The following is a 13,969-nucleotide window of genomic DNA, read 5'->3' on the forward strand; positions in this document are numbered from 1 at the left end:
ACCTCATTAGTATCATCCGGGCAGCATGGCTCAGTGAAAAGAGCACGGGCTTTGGAGTCAGAGGTCATGGGATCAAATCCCAACTCCACCTGTGTGACCTTGGGCAAGTCACTTAACTTCTCTGAGCCTCAGTCACCTCATCTGTAAAATGGGGATTGATTGCGAGCCCCGCGTGGGGCAACTTGATCTCCTTGTACTCCCCCTCAGCGCTTAGAACAGTGCTCTGCACATAGTAAGCGCTTAACAAATGCCATTGTTATTATTATCTGGGATTCAGATGACCTCTCAAACCCAGACCTAGACAAATGCAAAGAAAAGTCTCAGATGTCAAAATCGCAGAGAAGTACAAGAAGTTTTGAAACGGCAGCACTTGTGAAGCTTAATTTCACAAACCCCCCAGTTGCTCGAAGTGATAAAACCAGGAACGAAGCATTAATCTGGGTGAAGATCCACAGCGGTGGGTCGGTTTCAGAAGGGAAAACGAGGCGTGACTGCGGCAGCGACTGATACGGGTCACTGTTCTACGCTTTGCCACAAAATTGAATAAAACTCAGGTGAGTTTTATTCAAACTGGGAGGCAACCGAACTTGGAGGTGGACCCCGATCATTTTTAGAAATTACCAGAGGGTGGTTTTCTCTCCTAAAATATCGAACTGTGCGGCCGGTTTGATTTGAGGGGGGCTGGGGAAGGACTACAGGGTAGACTCCGAAAGGGAAACATTTTCTTCTAAATGTGGCAATCTGGACGGAACGGCTAATTTGACAAGCGAATCAAGCAAAATTAAGTCATAGCGATACCCTATACTATAGAATCCTTTCCAACTTTGGCTCACTACGAAGCGTTTCTGGACTCACACACCCTACTTAGGCAGTACCTTCAGAACAGGGCAGGCACCTTCCCCCCTCAAACCGTTTTGGGGGTAAATGCCCGTTGAATCCATCAGTCGTATTTATTGAGCGCTTACTGTGTGCAGAGCACTGTACTAAGCGCTTGAATAAGCGCTGTATATATGGTTGTACATATTTATTACTCTATTTATTTATTTATTTATTTTACTTGTACATTTCTATCCTACTTATTTTATTTTGTTGGTATGTTTGGTTCTGTTCTCTGTCTCCCCCTTTTAGACTGTGAGCCCACTGTTGGGTAGGGACTGTCTCTATGTGATGCCAATTTGTACTTCCCAAGCGCTTAGTACAGTGCTCTGCACATAGTAAGCGCTCAATAAATACGATCGATTGATTGAATAACCAAGTATGAGCGTAACTTTTATTCCACGGCTAACCAGAACGGAGTATGCAGTCCCCACAGAATCACCCCGCGTCCTTCCATTGTTTCTTCAGGGATAGTTTTGAAGACGTTAAGGCGGAGAACTCTGGTGCTACAAAGTTGGTCCCCGTTTTCCTGCCAAGGATGGGCAAACGGAATTCTTTTCTAGGGGCTACTGGCTAACCGGTGGTGACCGAGGGACACGGAGGCCCGTCTGTCCCTCATTTCTGATTTCCGGCTACCCAGCCCGGTCTCCGCCGGCTAGGCCGAGCGGGCGCGCACGGCGGAGGCGACGCTGCCTTTTAAGACGAGTTACCCTTTTCAAGGGGCACCTAGGAAAAGGACAACGGTACTAATAAAAAAAATTGTATTTACTTAGAAGCATTCAGAATGTCAACAAAACAGCTGCAACTTTTTTTTTTTTTTTTGCAATTACAGAGTGGTATTCAGTTAACAGAACAACAATTATTTTGTATGCTGCAGAGACGACTGAAGATGAAAATGAACTACATCTCCATATATAACGAATTTGTGCTGTGCACCAACAAGAACCTGCTTTAAATTTCCATGCCAATTTACAACCCCCATACTGTACCAGGCAAGGTTAGTGGCTATTGAAAACACCACTAAAGGACAGGGCTATCTAAAGACACATTCGGTAGTGTGTTAACTATACAAAAAAAGACACTGTACAGTTTAAAAACAAATCTTACACAGCCTTACATTTCAAATTTTTTTTTTTCTTTAAAAGGAGTGAGTTGTGTACAGGGGGGTTAAATGCTTTATAGACAAGAAAAAAAACTGCTCTAGAACAGACTTATTCGTCGTCATCATCGTCTTCGTCATCCTCGTCCTCGTCCTCCTCATCCTCCTCGTCGTCTTCGTCATCGTCCTCGTCTTCTTCTTCTTCCTTCTTTTTCTTGCTCTTCTCGGCCTTGGCGACTCCCTTTTTCCCTACTTCGGGCTTCCCCTTGGCTCGGTACGCGGCGATATCCTGTGGAGGTGGGAGGCCAAGCCGGGGGGGAAGAGGAGGGGAGAGACGTCATCATCATCATCATCATCAATCGTATTTACTGAGCGCTTACTATGTGCAGAGCACTGTACTAAGCGCTTGGGAAGTACAAATTGGCAACATATAGAGACAGTCCCTACCCAACAGCGGGCTCACAGTCTAAAAGGGGGAGACAGAGAACAAAACCAAATGTACTAACAAAATAAAATAAATAGGATAGATATGTACAAATAAAATAGAGTAATAAATATGTACAACCATATATACATATATACAGGTGCTGTGGGGAGGGGAAGGAGGTAAGATGGGGGGATGGAGAGGGGGACGAGGGGGAGAGGAAGGAAGGGGCTCAGTCTGGGAAGGCCTCCTGGAGGAGGTGAGCTCTCAGCAGGGCCTTGACGTCGTTTAGAAGCGACGAGAGATCTGCGTGTCAACCGTCCGCTGCGTCTGAGAGCGAGCCTACCGAAACTCACATCGGAGGATCGCTTTAATTAGCGATCCGTAACTCCCAGGCATCGCAGGGGCTGGCGTCTGCCATGCCAGGCCTCGCTGAAATGCAATTATGTAGGATTCCGGCTGCAGTTTGTTAAAACAAGAACTATAAAGGGACTTGATTAAAGGGTAGACAGTGCCACCTTCTGCATGCAATAAATGTATTCTGCAGCGTCCCACGATCGAAAGGTCCGAATTCGGAACCGTTGCTACTAGAAAACTCAAGTCACCGAGAGAGACGACTTAACTTGGCACATTCCTCTCGGAAGGCGAGCCGGTTTTAAACCGAGCGTTGATCGCTAAGTTAAAGCGGCACCTGCCTCCAGAACCCTTATACTCTACACTAAACCCTCGGAGAATGAATTTTAACCTGGCAGAGTCGAGTCTTGTTGAGGAACATAGGGAAGGAACAGGGGAGAAGGGGCCTCGTGGCGTGGAGCGCGCCTGAAGACCCAGTTATCCTAAATGGAGTTTTGTCCCGGAATTGCCGACATCACGGGAAAGCCGGACGTGACGGAAGCGGCGTGGCCTGGCGGAAAGAGCACGGGTCTGGGAATCAATCAGTCGTATTTATTGAGCGCTTACTGTGTGCAGAGCACTGTACTAAGCGCTTGGGAAGTACAAGTTGGCAACGTATAGAGACAGTCCCTATCAGAGGACCTGGGTTCCAATCCCGGCTCCGCACTTGTCTCCCGTGACCTGGGGCAAGTCGCTTCACTCCTCTGTGCCTCAGTTCCCTCATCCGCAAAACGGGCATTCAAAATGCCCATTCTCCTCCTACTTGGATCATCTCCTACCTCAGCGCTGTGTACAACGCCAGGCACCCAAACACCACACTTACTGAAGGGAAACATCGTGAGAAAGGATCTAACGACCTGCGTGAACTCACCCACCATCGCTCCAGGTTGAAACTGACCTTTCGCTCGCACCCACACCATTTGGAACGGATCGTTTTAAGGAACGGAACCCGTTTTTTTTTACCAAAGGGTGTTCGTCACCCTCCCAGGCTGCCGGGTTGAACCCCAGAGCCGGTACTTTTAAAGCCACAGATGCCAACAGTTCAGACTCGCTGTTAGGAGTCGGTAGAAAGAACCCCTCACCAGCTGCTGGTGCAGACAGACGGTCCCTCCTGGGGACCTAATGGCAGAGAAAACCCTGTATATATGTGTTTGCTTATAATAAAAAGAAGAGCGTTCGCCTCTGCCCCCTCTGAGCAACGGTTTGACAGTTGAGGAGGGAAGGTGAAATATCGCGGGGCGATCTGCGGTGCGGCCCAGGAGTACGGCTGATGGTGCTAGGGGGAGGGAAAATGCCAGGTAAAGGGAGCACTCCACCTTTTCGTATTTTTCCTTCAGCTTAGCGGCCTTTTTTTCATAGGGCTGCTTGTCGTCGGCAGCGGTGTTATTCCACATCTCTCCCAGCTTCTTGGCGACATCTCCGATGGACAGGCCGGGATGCTCTCCTTTGATCTTTGGACGGTACTCGGAGCAGAATAAGAAGAAAGCCGAACTAGAAGAGGTCAATCGTAAAAAGTTAGAAACGAGCGGGGAGCGGAGACGAAACAGCGTCAGAGCTCGGGCGATCGGAAGGAAATGCCGCGCGAAAGCAAGGCTGACTCTTCAGAAGTCGCCTTCCGGGGGGCTGAAGCTCAATTACGGTTAAAAGAACCACAGAAAAAGTGACTTTGGGTTTTGGCGCAACGAAATTAAAAGCCTAGAAGATGCTCGTGTGCCCAAATGAGCCACGGTGGCATTATCCAGCCCGCCGCTGGCTGGAGGATTTCTAACGCTCACTCGGCCTTGTTGAGAGGCCACCCGACGGAGTTACGGGAACGTTTCCACCCGAAAACCTGAAGACTGAAAAAAAAAACCAAACTTACGGAGGCCTCTTCGGTGCATTGGGATCCTTGAACTTCTTTTTCGTTTCTCCTTTAGGGGGTATGTAGGTTTTCATTTCTCTTTCATAACGAACCTTGTCAGCCTTTGCCATGTCTTCAAATTTTCCTTTTTCTTTAGCGGACATGGTCTAAAGAGTGGCATGCGCAAGTTTAAAAATCCGGCGGACAGGAGACCTCCGCTCACCCGCCCCGGCTCGGAACTGTCCTTTAAGTCCTGCAAAACTACCCAGGCTTCCATGGCCACGGAAGGTTTTGAGAAAGAAAGGAGGAAAATAAACCGAAACCAAAACTAAACCTCTTCACCCGACGGTGGGTGTAACTAGCATTGTTTCCCCACTGGTCTACAGTACGTCGTTACTGGAAGCGCGTAATCGTGCCCGTTTTTCTTGTATATTGTCAGAGGGCCTTCGGAGCATCCTGCTGCCGCATACGGACAGAATATCCGGCTGGAGGCCTACTGGGCCGAACCAGGAGCGATACGCCATCCCTAATGCTTTAAAACCCCCCCGGGCCACACTTGGTTTTTCTATTTTATCATTCTCATTCACATTATCGAACGGACTTAACGGTCTACCGCCGTATACTATGAAGTTCCAACAGGTGCCCTTACCTTCCACCGTTCTGAACACTTTTTTGAGAACTCTGAGAAGTTCACCGCAGCATCTGGATGTTTCTTCTTGTGCTCCTCCCGGCAGGTTTGCACAAAGAAGGCATACGAAGACATTTTCCCTCTCGGCTTCTTAGGATCGCCTTTCCCCATTTTGGATTATTTTCCTAGGGGACACAAAGGGCGAACGCTCGCGGTGAGTTCCCGACATCCCTCGAGGACCGACACGCCGAACGGGCCGAGGAACCGAAGCTGTTACCGGTGGCACGGGCCGCGTTGCCTAATACAGAGCACGAGTCTGGGGGAGGCAGAAACCGCTTAAACTGTTTTTCTCCATTTTCGAAAACCACGCCGCCTCGGGAGAGGAAACCCGAGAGGGGACGGCGTGACTGGAGGATACGGGATCCGTTCTGAAAACCGCTCGGGATTCCTGGAAGCGTAGAAGGCCTTCTCCCTGTCAGGGTGTTTGTGACTTGTCACTCCGGAGAAGCGGGTGTCGTCACGTCTAGGGGGAGACCCCCACCCCGGGCCACCTCAGTAATAAAGAGATTTAAGTACTCTATTTTACTTGTACCTATTTATTCTATTTATTTTGTCAGTCTGTTTTGTTGTCTGTCTCCCCCTTCTAGACTGTGAGCCCGCTGTTGGGTAGGGACCGTCTCTGTATGTTGCCAAGCGCTTAGTCCAGTGCTCTGCACACGGTAAGCGCTCAATAAATACGACTGAATGAATGAATGAATGGAAGTAGTAGCAACCGGTTCCAAGAAGGGGAGGAAAGCAAAGGAAATGGGAGGTCCCATGTGGTCTTATGGCCTAAACCGTCCGGGCAACCTGGAAGCAAAATTCCCGGGCCGTGAAGCCGGCCGTCTGTCGGATGACCCTCTAGACTGGGAGCTCCTTGTGGGCAGGGACCAAGTTTGATGTTTTATTCATTCAATCGTATTTATTGAGCGCTCACGGTGTGCAGAGCACTGTACTAAGCGCTTGGGAAGTACAAATTGGCAACGTTATTGCGCTCTCCCGACCACCCTTATTATGGGGGAAGCTCTGTGGCATTGTGGCAAGGGAGTCGGAGGATGTGGGTTCTAATCCCGGCTCCGCCACTCGCCCACTGGGCGACCCGCTTCACTTCAGTGTGCCTCAGTTTCCTCATAATAATGATGGTATTTATTAAGCGCTTCCTATGTGCAAAGCACTGTTCTAAGCGCTGGGGAGATTACAAGGTGATCAGGTTGTCCCACGGTGGGCTCACAGTCTTCAGCCCCATTTTACAGATGAGGGAACTGAGGCACAGAGAAGGGGGCCTAAAACCTGGGAGACCTCGTGTCCCTCCCCCCGGCGCTTTCATTCATTCATTCAACTGTATTTATTGAGCGCTTACTGTGTGCTGAGCACTGTACTAAGCAGGCGCTTGGCACACAGTAGGTGTTCAATCCCCTAATTACGATCAGTACAGAACTGTTCTAAGTTCAGCGCTTATTCATTCATTCATTCAATCGTATTTACTGAGTGCTGTGTGCAGAGCACTGTACTAAGCGCTTGGTAAGTCCAAGTTGGCAACATCTAGAGACGGTCCCTACAGTGGGCTCACAGTCTAGAAGGGGCGGACAGAGAACAAAACATATTAACAGAATAAAATAAACAGAATAAATGTGCACAAGTAAAATAGAGTAATAAATATGTACAAACATATATACATATATGTTTATATGTTGCACATAAGCGCTTAATAAACGCTATCGTTTTTATTATTATTATTATTATTACAGGGTCGGCGCTCAGTCACGCTAACGATGACGACGGCCTGGCTCCCACCATTTCCGGGCCGGTCCCCTTTCATTCAATCGTTATTCATTGAGCGCTTACTGTGTGCTGAGCACTGTACTAAGCAGGCGCTTGGCACACAGTAGGCGCTCAATCCCCTAATTACAATCAGCACATAACTGTTCCAAGTTCAGCGCTTATTGCACACAGTAAGCGCTTAATAAACGCTATCGTTATTATTATTATTATTCCAGGGTCAGCGCTCAGTCACGGTAACGGCTTGGCTCCCACCGTTTCCGGGCCGGTCCCCTTTCACTCGGTCGTTATTTATTGAGCGCTTACTGTGTGCTCCTCCCCCTCACCTCACCTCCTTCCCTTCCCCACAGCACCTGTATATATGTTTGTACGGATTTATTACTCTATTTATTTTACTTGTCCATATCTATTCATTTCGTATTTATTACTCTATTTTACTTGTCCATATCTATTCTGTTTATTTTATTTTATTAATATGTTTTGTTTTCTGTCTCACCTCCTCCAGGAGGCCTTTCCAGACTGAGCCCCTTCCTTCCTCTCCCCCCTCCACCTGACCTCCTTCCCTTCCCCACAGCACCTGTATATATGTTTGTACATATTTAGTACTCTATTTTATTTTACTTGTACATATCTATTCTATTTATTTGATTTTGTTAGTATGTTTGGTTTTGCTCTGTCTCCCCCCTTTAGACTGTGAGCCCACTGTTGGGTAGGGACTGTCTCTAGATGTTGCCAACATGGACTTCCCAAGCGCTTAGTACAGTGCTCTGCACAGTAAGTGCTCAGTAAATATGATTGATTGATTGATTGTTTTCTGTCTCCCCCTTCTAGCCTGTGAGCCCACTGTTGGGCTCAAATTGTACTTCCCAAGCGCATAGTACAGTCCTCTGCACACGGTAAGCGCTCAGTAAATATGATTGATTGACTGTTTCCTGTCTCCCCCTTCTAGACTGTGAGCCCACTGTTGGGCTCAAATTGTACTTCCCAAGCACTTAGTACAGTGCTCTGCACACAGTAAGCGCTCAATAAATACGGCTGATTGATTGTTTTCTGTCTCACCTTTCTAGACTGTGAGCCCACTGTTGGGCTCAAATTGTACTTCCCAAGCGCTTAGTACAGTGCTCTGCACACAGTAAGCGCTCAATAAATACGGCTGATTGATTGTTTTCTGTCTCACTTTTCTAGACTGTGAGCCCACTGTTGGGCTCAAATTGTACTTCCCAAGTGCTTAGTACACTGCTCTGCACACAGTAAGCGCTCGATAAATACGATTGAATGAATGGATGTTGAGTAGGGCCCGTCTCTAGGTGTTGCCAACTTGTACTTCCCAAGCGCTTAGTCCAGTGCTCTGCACACAGTAAGCGCTCAATATGATTGACTGATTTCTATCTCCCCCTTCTAGACTGTGAGCACACTGTTGGGCTCAAACTGTACTTCCCAAACACTTAACACAGTGCTCTGCGCACAGTAGGTGCTCGATAAGTATGACTGAATGAATGGATGTTGGGTAGGGCCCGTCTCTAGGTGTTGCCAACTTGGACTTCCCAAGCGCTTAGTACGGTGCTCCGCACACTGTAGGCGCTCAATAAATACGATTGACTGATTCTCAAGCGCTTAATACAGTGCTCTGCGCCCAGTAAGCGCTCGATAAATACGACTGAATGAATGGATGTTGGGTAGGGCCTGTCTCTAGATGTTGCCAACTTGGCCTTCCCAAGCGCTTAGTACGGTGCTCTGCACACTGTAGGCGCTCAATAAATACGATTGACTGATTCTCAAGCGCTTAATACAGTGCTCTGCGCACTGTAGGCGCTCAATAAATACGATTGACTGATTCTCAAGCGCTTAATACAGTGCTCTGCGCACTGTAGGCGCTCGATAAATACGACTGAATGAATGGATGTTGGGTAGATGTTGCCAACTTGGCCTTCCCAAGCGCTTAGTACGGTACTCTGCACACTGTAGGCGCTCAGTAAATACAATTGACTGATTCTCAAGCGCTTAATACAGTGCTCTGCGCCCAGTAAGCGCTCGATAAATACGACTGAATGAATGGATGTTGGGTAGATGTGGCCAACTTGGCCTTCCCAAGCGCTTAGTACGGTACTCTGCACACTGTAGGCGCTCAGTAAATACAATTGACTGATTCTCAAGCGCTTAATACAGTGCTCTGCGCCCAGTAAGTGCTCGATAAATACGACTGAATGAATGGATGTTGGGTAAGGCCTGTCTCTAGGTGTTGCCAACTTGGCCTTCCCAAGCACATAGTAGGGTGCTCCGCACACTGTAGGCGCTCAGTAAATACGATTGACTGATTCTCAAGCGCTTAATACAGTGCTCTGCACACTGTAGGCGCTCAATAAATACGATTGATTGATTCTCAAGTGCTTAACACAGTGCTCTGCGCCCCGTAAGCGCTCGATAAATACGACTGAATGAATGGATGTTGGGTAGGGCCCGTCTCTAGGTGTTGCCAACTTGGACTTCCCAAGCGCTTAGTCCGGAGCTCTGCACACTGTAGGTGCTCAATAAATACGATTGATCGATTCTCAAGCGCTTAATACAGTGCTCTGCACACTGTAGGCGCTCAATAAATACGATTGACTGATTCTCAAGCTCTTAACACAGTGCTCTGCGCCCAGTAAGCGCTCGATCAATATGACTGAATGAATGGATGTTGGGTAGATGCGGCCAACTTGGCCTTCCCAAGCGCTTAGTACGGTGCTCCGCACACTGTAGGCACTCAGTAAATACGACTGATTGATTCTCAAGCGCTTAATACAGTGCTCTGCACACTGTAGGCGCTCAGTAAATACGACTGATTGATTCTCAAGCGCTTAATACAGTGCTCTGCACACTGTAGGCGCTCAGTAAATACGACTGATTGATTCTCAAGCGCTTAATACAGTGCTCTGCACACTGTAGGCGCTCAGTAAATACGATTGATTGATTCTCAAGCGCTTAGTTCAGTGCTCTGCACACAGTAGGCGCTCAATAAATACGATTGACTGATTCTCAAGCTCTTAACACAGTGCTCTGCGCCCAGTAAGCGCTCGATCAATATGACTGAATGAATGGATGTTGGGTAGATGCGGCCAACTTGGCCTTCCCAAGCGCTTAGTACGGTGCTCCGCACACTGTAGGCGCTCAGTAAATACGACTGATTGATTCTCAAGCGCTTAATACAGTGCTCTGCACACTGTAGGCGCTCAGTAAATACGACTGATTGATTCTCAAGCGCTTAATACAGTGCTCTGCACACTGTAGGCGCTCAGTAAATACGACTGATTGATTCTCAAGCGCTTAATACAGTGCTCTGCACACTGTAGGTGCTCAGTAAATACGACTGATTGATTCTCAAGCGCTTAATGCAGTGCTCTGCACACTGTAGGCGCTCAATAAATATGATTGATTGATTCTCAAGCGCTTAACACAGTGCTCTGCGCACAGTAAGCGCTCGATAAATACGACAATGAATGGATGTTGGGTAGATGTGGCCAACTTGGCCTTCCCAAGCGCTTAGTACGGTGCTCCGCACACTGTAGGCGCTCAGTAAATACGATTGATTCTCAAGCGCTTAATACAGTGCTCTGCACACTGTAGGCGCTCAATAAATACGATTGACTGATTCTCAAGCGCTTAACACAGGGCTCTGCGCCCGGTAAGCGCTCGATAAATACGACTGAATGAATGGATGTTGGGTAGATGTGGCCAACTTGGCCTTCCCAAGCGCTTAGTACGGTGCTCCGCGCACTGTAGGCGCTCAGTAAATACGACTGATTGATTCTCAAGCGCTTAATACAGTGCTCTGCGCCCAGTAAGCGCTCGATAAGTACGACTGAATGAATGGATGTTGGGTAGGGCCTGTCTCTAGACGTTGCCAACTTGGCCTTCCCAAGCGCTTAGTAGGGTGCTCTGCACACTGTAGGAGCTCAATAAATACGACTGATTGATTCTCAAGCGCTTAATACAGTGCTCTGCAAACTGTAGGCGCTCAATAAAAACGATTGACTGATTCTCAAGCGCTTAACACAGGGCTCTGCGCCCCGTAAGCGCTCGATAAATACGACTGAATGAATGGATGTTGGGTAGATGTGGCCAACTTGGCCTTCCCAAGCGCTTAGTACGGTGCTCCGCGCACTGTAGGCGCTCAGTAAATACGATTGATTGATGGCGCTGAGAGACGGGGCTGCTTTTAATCGACGTCAAAACCCTGAGGGGAAGGAGGGGAGGGCGGGCCCCTTTCCCGCCATTTGGGCCTCCTCAGGGGGAGGAGGAGGCCCGACCGGAAGTCCGAAGGTTGGCTCCCCCCCACCACCACCACCACAACGAGGGGGCCTTCCCTCAGCAACGGGCCCACCCCTCCATCTTGGACGACGCTCCGGCCGGGGGAAGGGGGGGAAAAAAAGGGGGAAAAGCCCCCCGGCGACATGGGGCGGGGCCCAAGGGAGGAAGAAGAAAGGGGCCCTAATGGCCGCCGCTGCCCGTCGTCTTCGCCGCCGCGAGGACGAGGCGAGCGAGAATATGGCTCCTTCCCTTTGTGTGTGTGTGTGCGTCTGTGTGACCGACTGGGTGTCCGTGCGTCGGCGAGGCGGCGCACGCGCGCTCGGCCATTACAGAACCCCGCCAACTGGGGGGGGGGGGGGGGAGCCGACGCATGCGCAGTGGGGGGAGGAGGCGCGCGCTCGGCCATTACAGGGCCCCGCGACTAAGAGGGGGCGCGTGCGCAGTGGCGCGCGCGCGCTCAGCCATTACAGGGCCCCGGGACTAGGAGGCGCGTGCGCAGTGGGGCGCGCGCGCTCGGCCATTACAGGGCCCCGCGACTAGGAGGGGGGCGCGTGCGCAGTGGGGCGCGCGCGCGCTCGGCCATTACAGGGCCCCACGACTAGGAGGGGGCGTGTGCGCGCGCTGAGCCATTACGGGGCCCCGCGACTGAGGCGCGTGCGCAGTGGGGCGCGCGCTCGCTCGGCCATTACAGGGCCCCGCGACTAGGAGGGGGCGCGTGCGCGCGGAGCCATTACAGGGCCCCGCGACTGAGGCGCGTGCGCAGTGGGGCGCTCGCTCGCCCATTACAGGGGCCCCGCGACTAGGAGGGGGCGCGTGCGCGCGCTCGGCCATTATAGGGCCCCGCGACTCGGAGGAGGCGCGTGCGCAGTGGGGCGCGCACGCGCTCAATCAATCAATCGTATTTATTGAGCGCTTACTGTGTGCGGAGCACTGTACTAAGCGCTTGGGAAAGGCAAGTTGGCAACCTATAGAGCCGGCCCCTAACCCAACAAGGGGCTCACGGTCTAAAAAGGGGGGAGACAGAGAACAAAACCAAACACACTAAGAAAATAAAATAAAGAGAATAGCTATGTACAAGTAAAATAAATAACTAGAGTAATAAGCATGCCATTACAGGGCACCGCGATTACGAAGCGCGCGCGCGCTAGGCCATTACAGGGCCCCGCGACTAGGAGGAGGCGCGTGCGCGGTGGGGCGCGCGCTCGGCCATTACAGGGCCCCGCGGCTAGGAGGCGCGTGCGCGGCGGGGTGCGCGCGCTCAGCCATTCCAGGGCCCCGCGACTAGGAGGGGGCGCGTGCGCGCTCGGCCATTACAGGGCCCCGCAATGAGGCGCGTGCGCGGCGGGGTGCGCGCGCTCAGCCATTCCAGGGCCCCGCGACTAGGAGGGGGCGCGTGCGCGCTCGGCCGTTACAGGGCCCCGCGATGAGGAGGCGCGTGCGCGGCGGGGTGCGCGCGCGCTCAGCCATTCCAGGGCCCCGCGACTAGGAGGGGGCGCGTGCGCAGTGGGGAGGGGGCGCGTGCGCGCTCGGCCATTCCAGGGCCCCGCGACGGGCAGGGGGGGAAGGGGCGGGGGGAGCCGCGCCCCGAGAAGGGGGAGCGCGCGCGTGCGTGTGTACGTGCGCGCGCCCCGGTGCGCGCACGCGCGCTGGGGGAGGGGAGAAAAGTTCCCTCGCAACTGGCGCGGCCCGGCTCCCTCCCGCCCGCCTTGTTTTCCCTCCGCCGCTGGAGTCAGCCATGTTCCAGCGAGCGCGGCGGCGGCGCCTTCTCCTCCTCCGCCCGTCGTCGTCCCCTTCCCCCCCCCCCCCCGGCGCTGACGGAGCGCTGGCCCCCCAAATAAAGATTAAAAAAAAAATGTTTTTCGTTCGGTCGAAACGGAGAGGATTCCCCCCCACCCCGGCCGTCCGGCGCGCGGAGCGGGTGTCCGTCGGCGCGCATCCGGCCTTTGTGCGGGTCCGGGTGGGAGGAGCGGGCCGCCCGCACTCACCGCCCAGCGGTGCCCGTCCGTCGGTCGGTCGGTCGGTCGGTCGGTCCGTCCGGCCCCGGCGCCGCCTCGGTGGAGCTCAGTACACCGCAATGGCTGGGAGAGAGCGGGAGCCCGGCGCAGCCTCCTCAGCCTCTCCGCTCTGTAACATTACTCTCCGGCCAGCGGCGCTCCCATTGGCCGCCGCCAACACAGCGCGCTCGCCCATTGGCCGGCGCCCTCCCATTGTCCTGACCAGGGCCGGCTCGCCATTGGCCGGCGCGGGGGACACGTCATCGGGGATTGAAACAGCGCGCAAATCTGAACGCCGCCCGCCGCCCGGGCCCCGGCCTCAGCCTCGGGCGGGAGCGCAGCGCTACGCTCAGGGTGCCAGCCTCCCCCTCCCCCCCCTTCCTCCCCCCCCCCGTGGGAAATCCTGCCCGGGCCGCCTGCTGGGCGTCTACTACGTGCCGAGCTAAGGAGGGTTGTCCCACAGGGACACGGTCTGCATCCCCAATGGTATCTGTTAGTTAAGCGCTTACTATGGGCCGCAGATGAAGTAATAGTAATAATGGTGTTTGTGAAGCGCTTACTATGGGCCGCAGATGAAGTAATAATAATAACGGTGTTTGTGAAGCGCTTA

The 13,969-nt window shown here is 52.2% G+C and overlaps 1 protein-coding gene across 1 annotated transcript; it reads right to left on the reverse strand.

Annotated features, from left to right (window-relative positions):
- Positions 1 to 1,623: 1,623 nt before the first annotated feature.
- On the reverse strand, positions 1,624 to 13,505 carry HMGB1 (high mobility group box 1). Its single transcript, XM_038761901.1, has 5 exons — positions 13,351 to 13,505; positions 5,282 to 5,445; positions 4,654 to 4,799; positions 4,109 to 4,283; positions 1,624 to 2,264 (listed from the first exon to the last, which is right to left on the reverse strand). The coding sequence occupies exons 2-5, from the start codon at positions 5,429 to 5,431 to the stop codon at positions 2,088 to 2,090; spliced, it is 648 nt and encodes a 215-aa protein (XP_038617829.1). The 5' UTR covers positions 5,432 to 5,445; positions 13,351 to 13,505; the 3' UTR covers positions 1,624 to 2,087.
- Between the last annotated feature and the right edge of the window lie 464 nt (positions 13,506 to 13,969).

Source organism: Tachyglossus aculeatus, chromosome 20 (genome assembly GCF_015852505.1).
Source record: "Tachyglossus aculeatus isolate mTacAcu1 chromosome 20, mTacAcu1.pri, whole genome shotgun sequence".
NCBI lineage: Eukaryota > Metazoa > Chordata > Mammalia > Monotremata > Tachyglossidae > Tachyglossus > Tachyglossus aculeatus.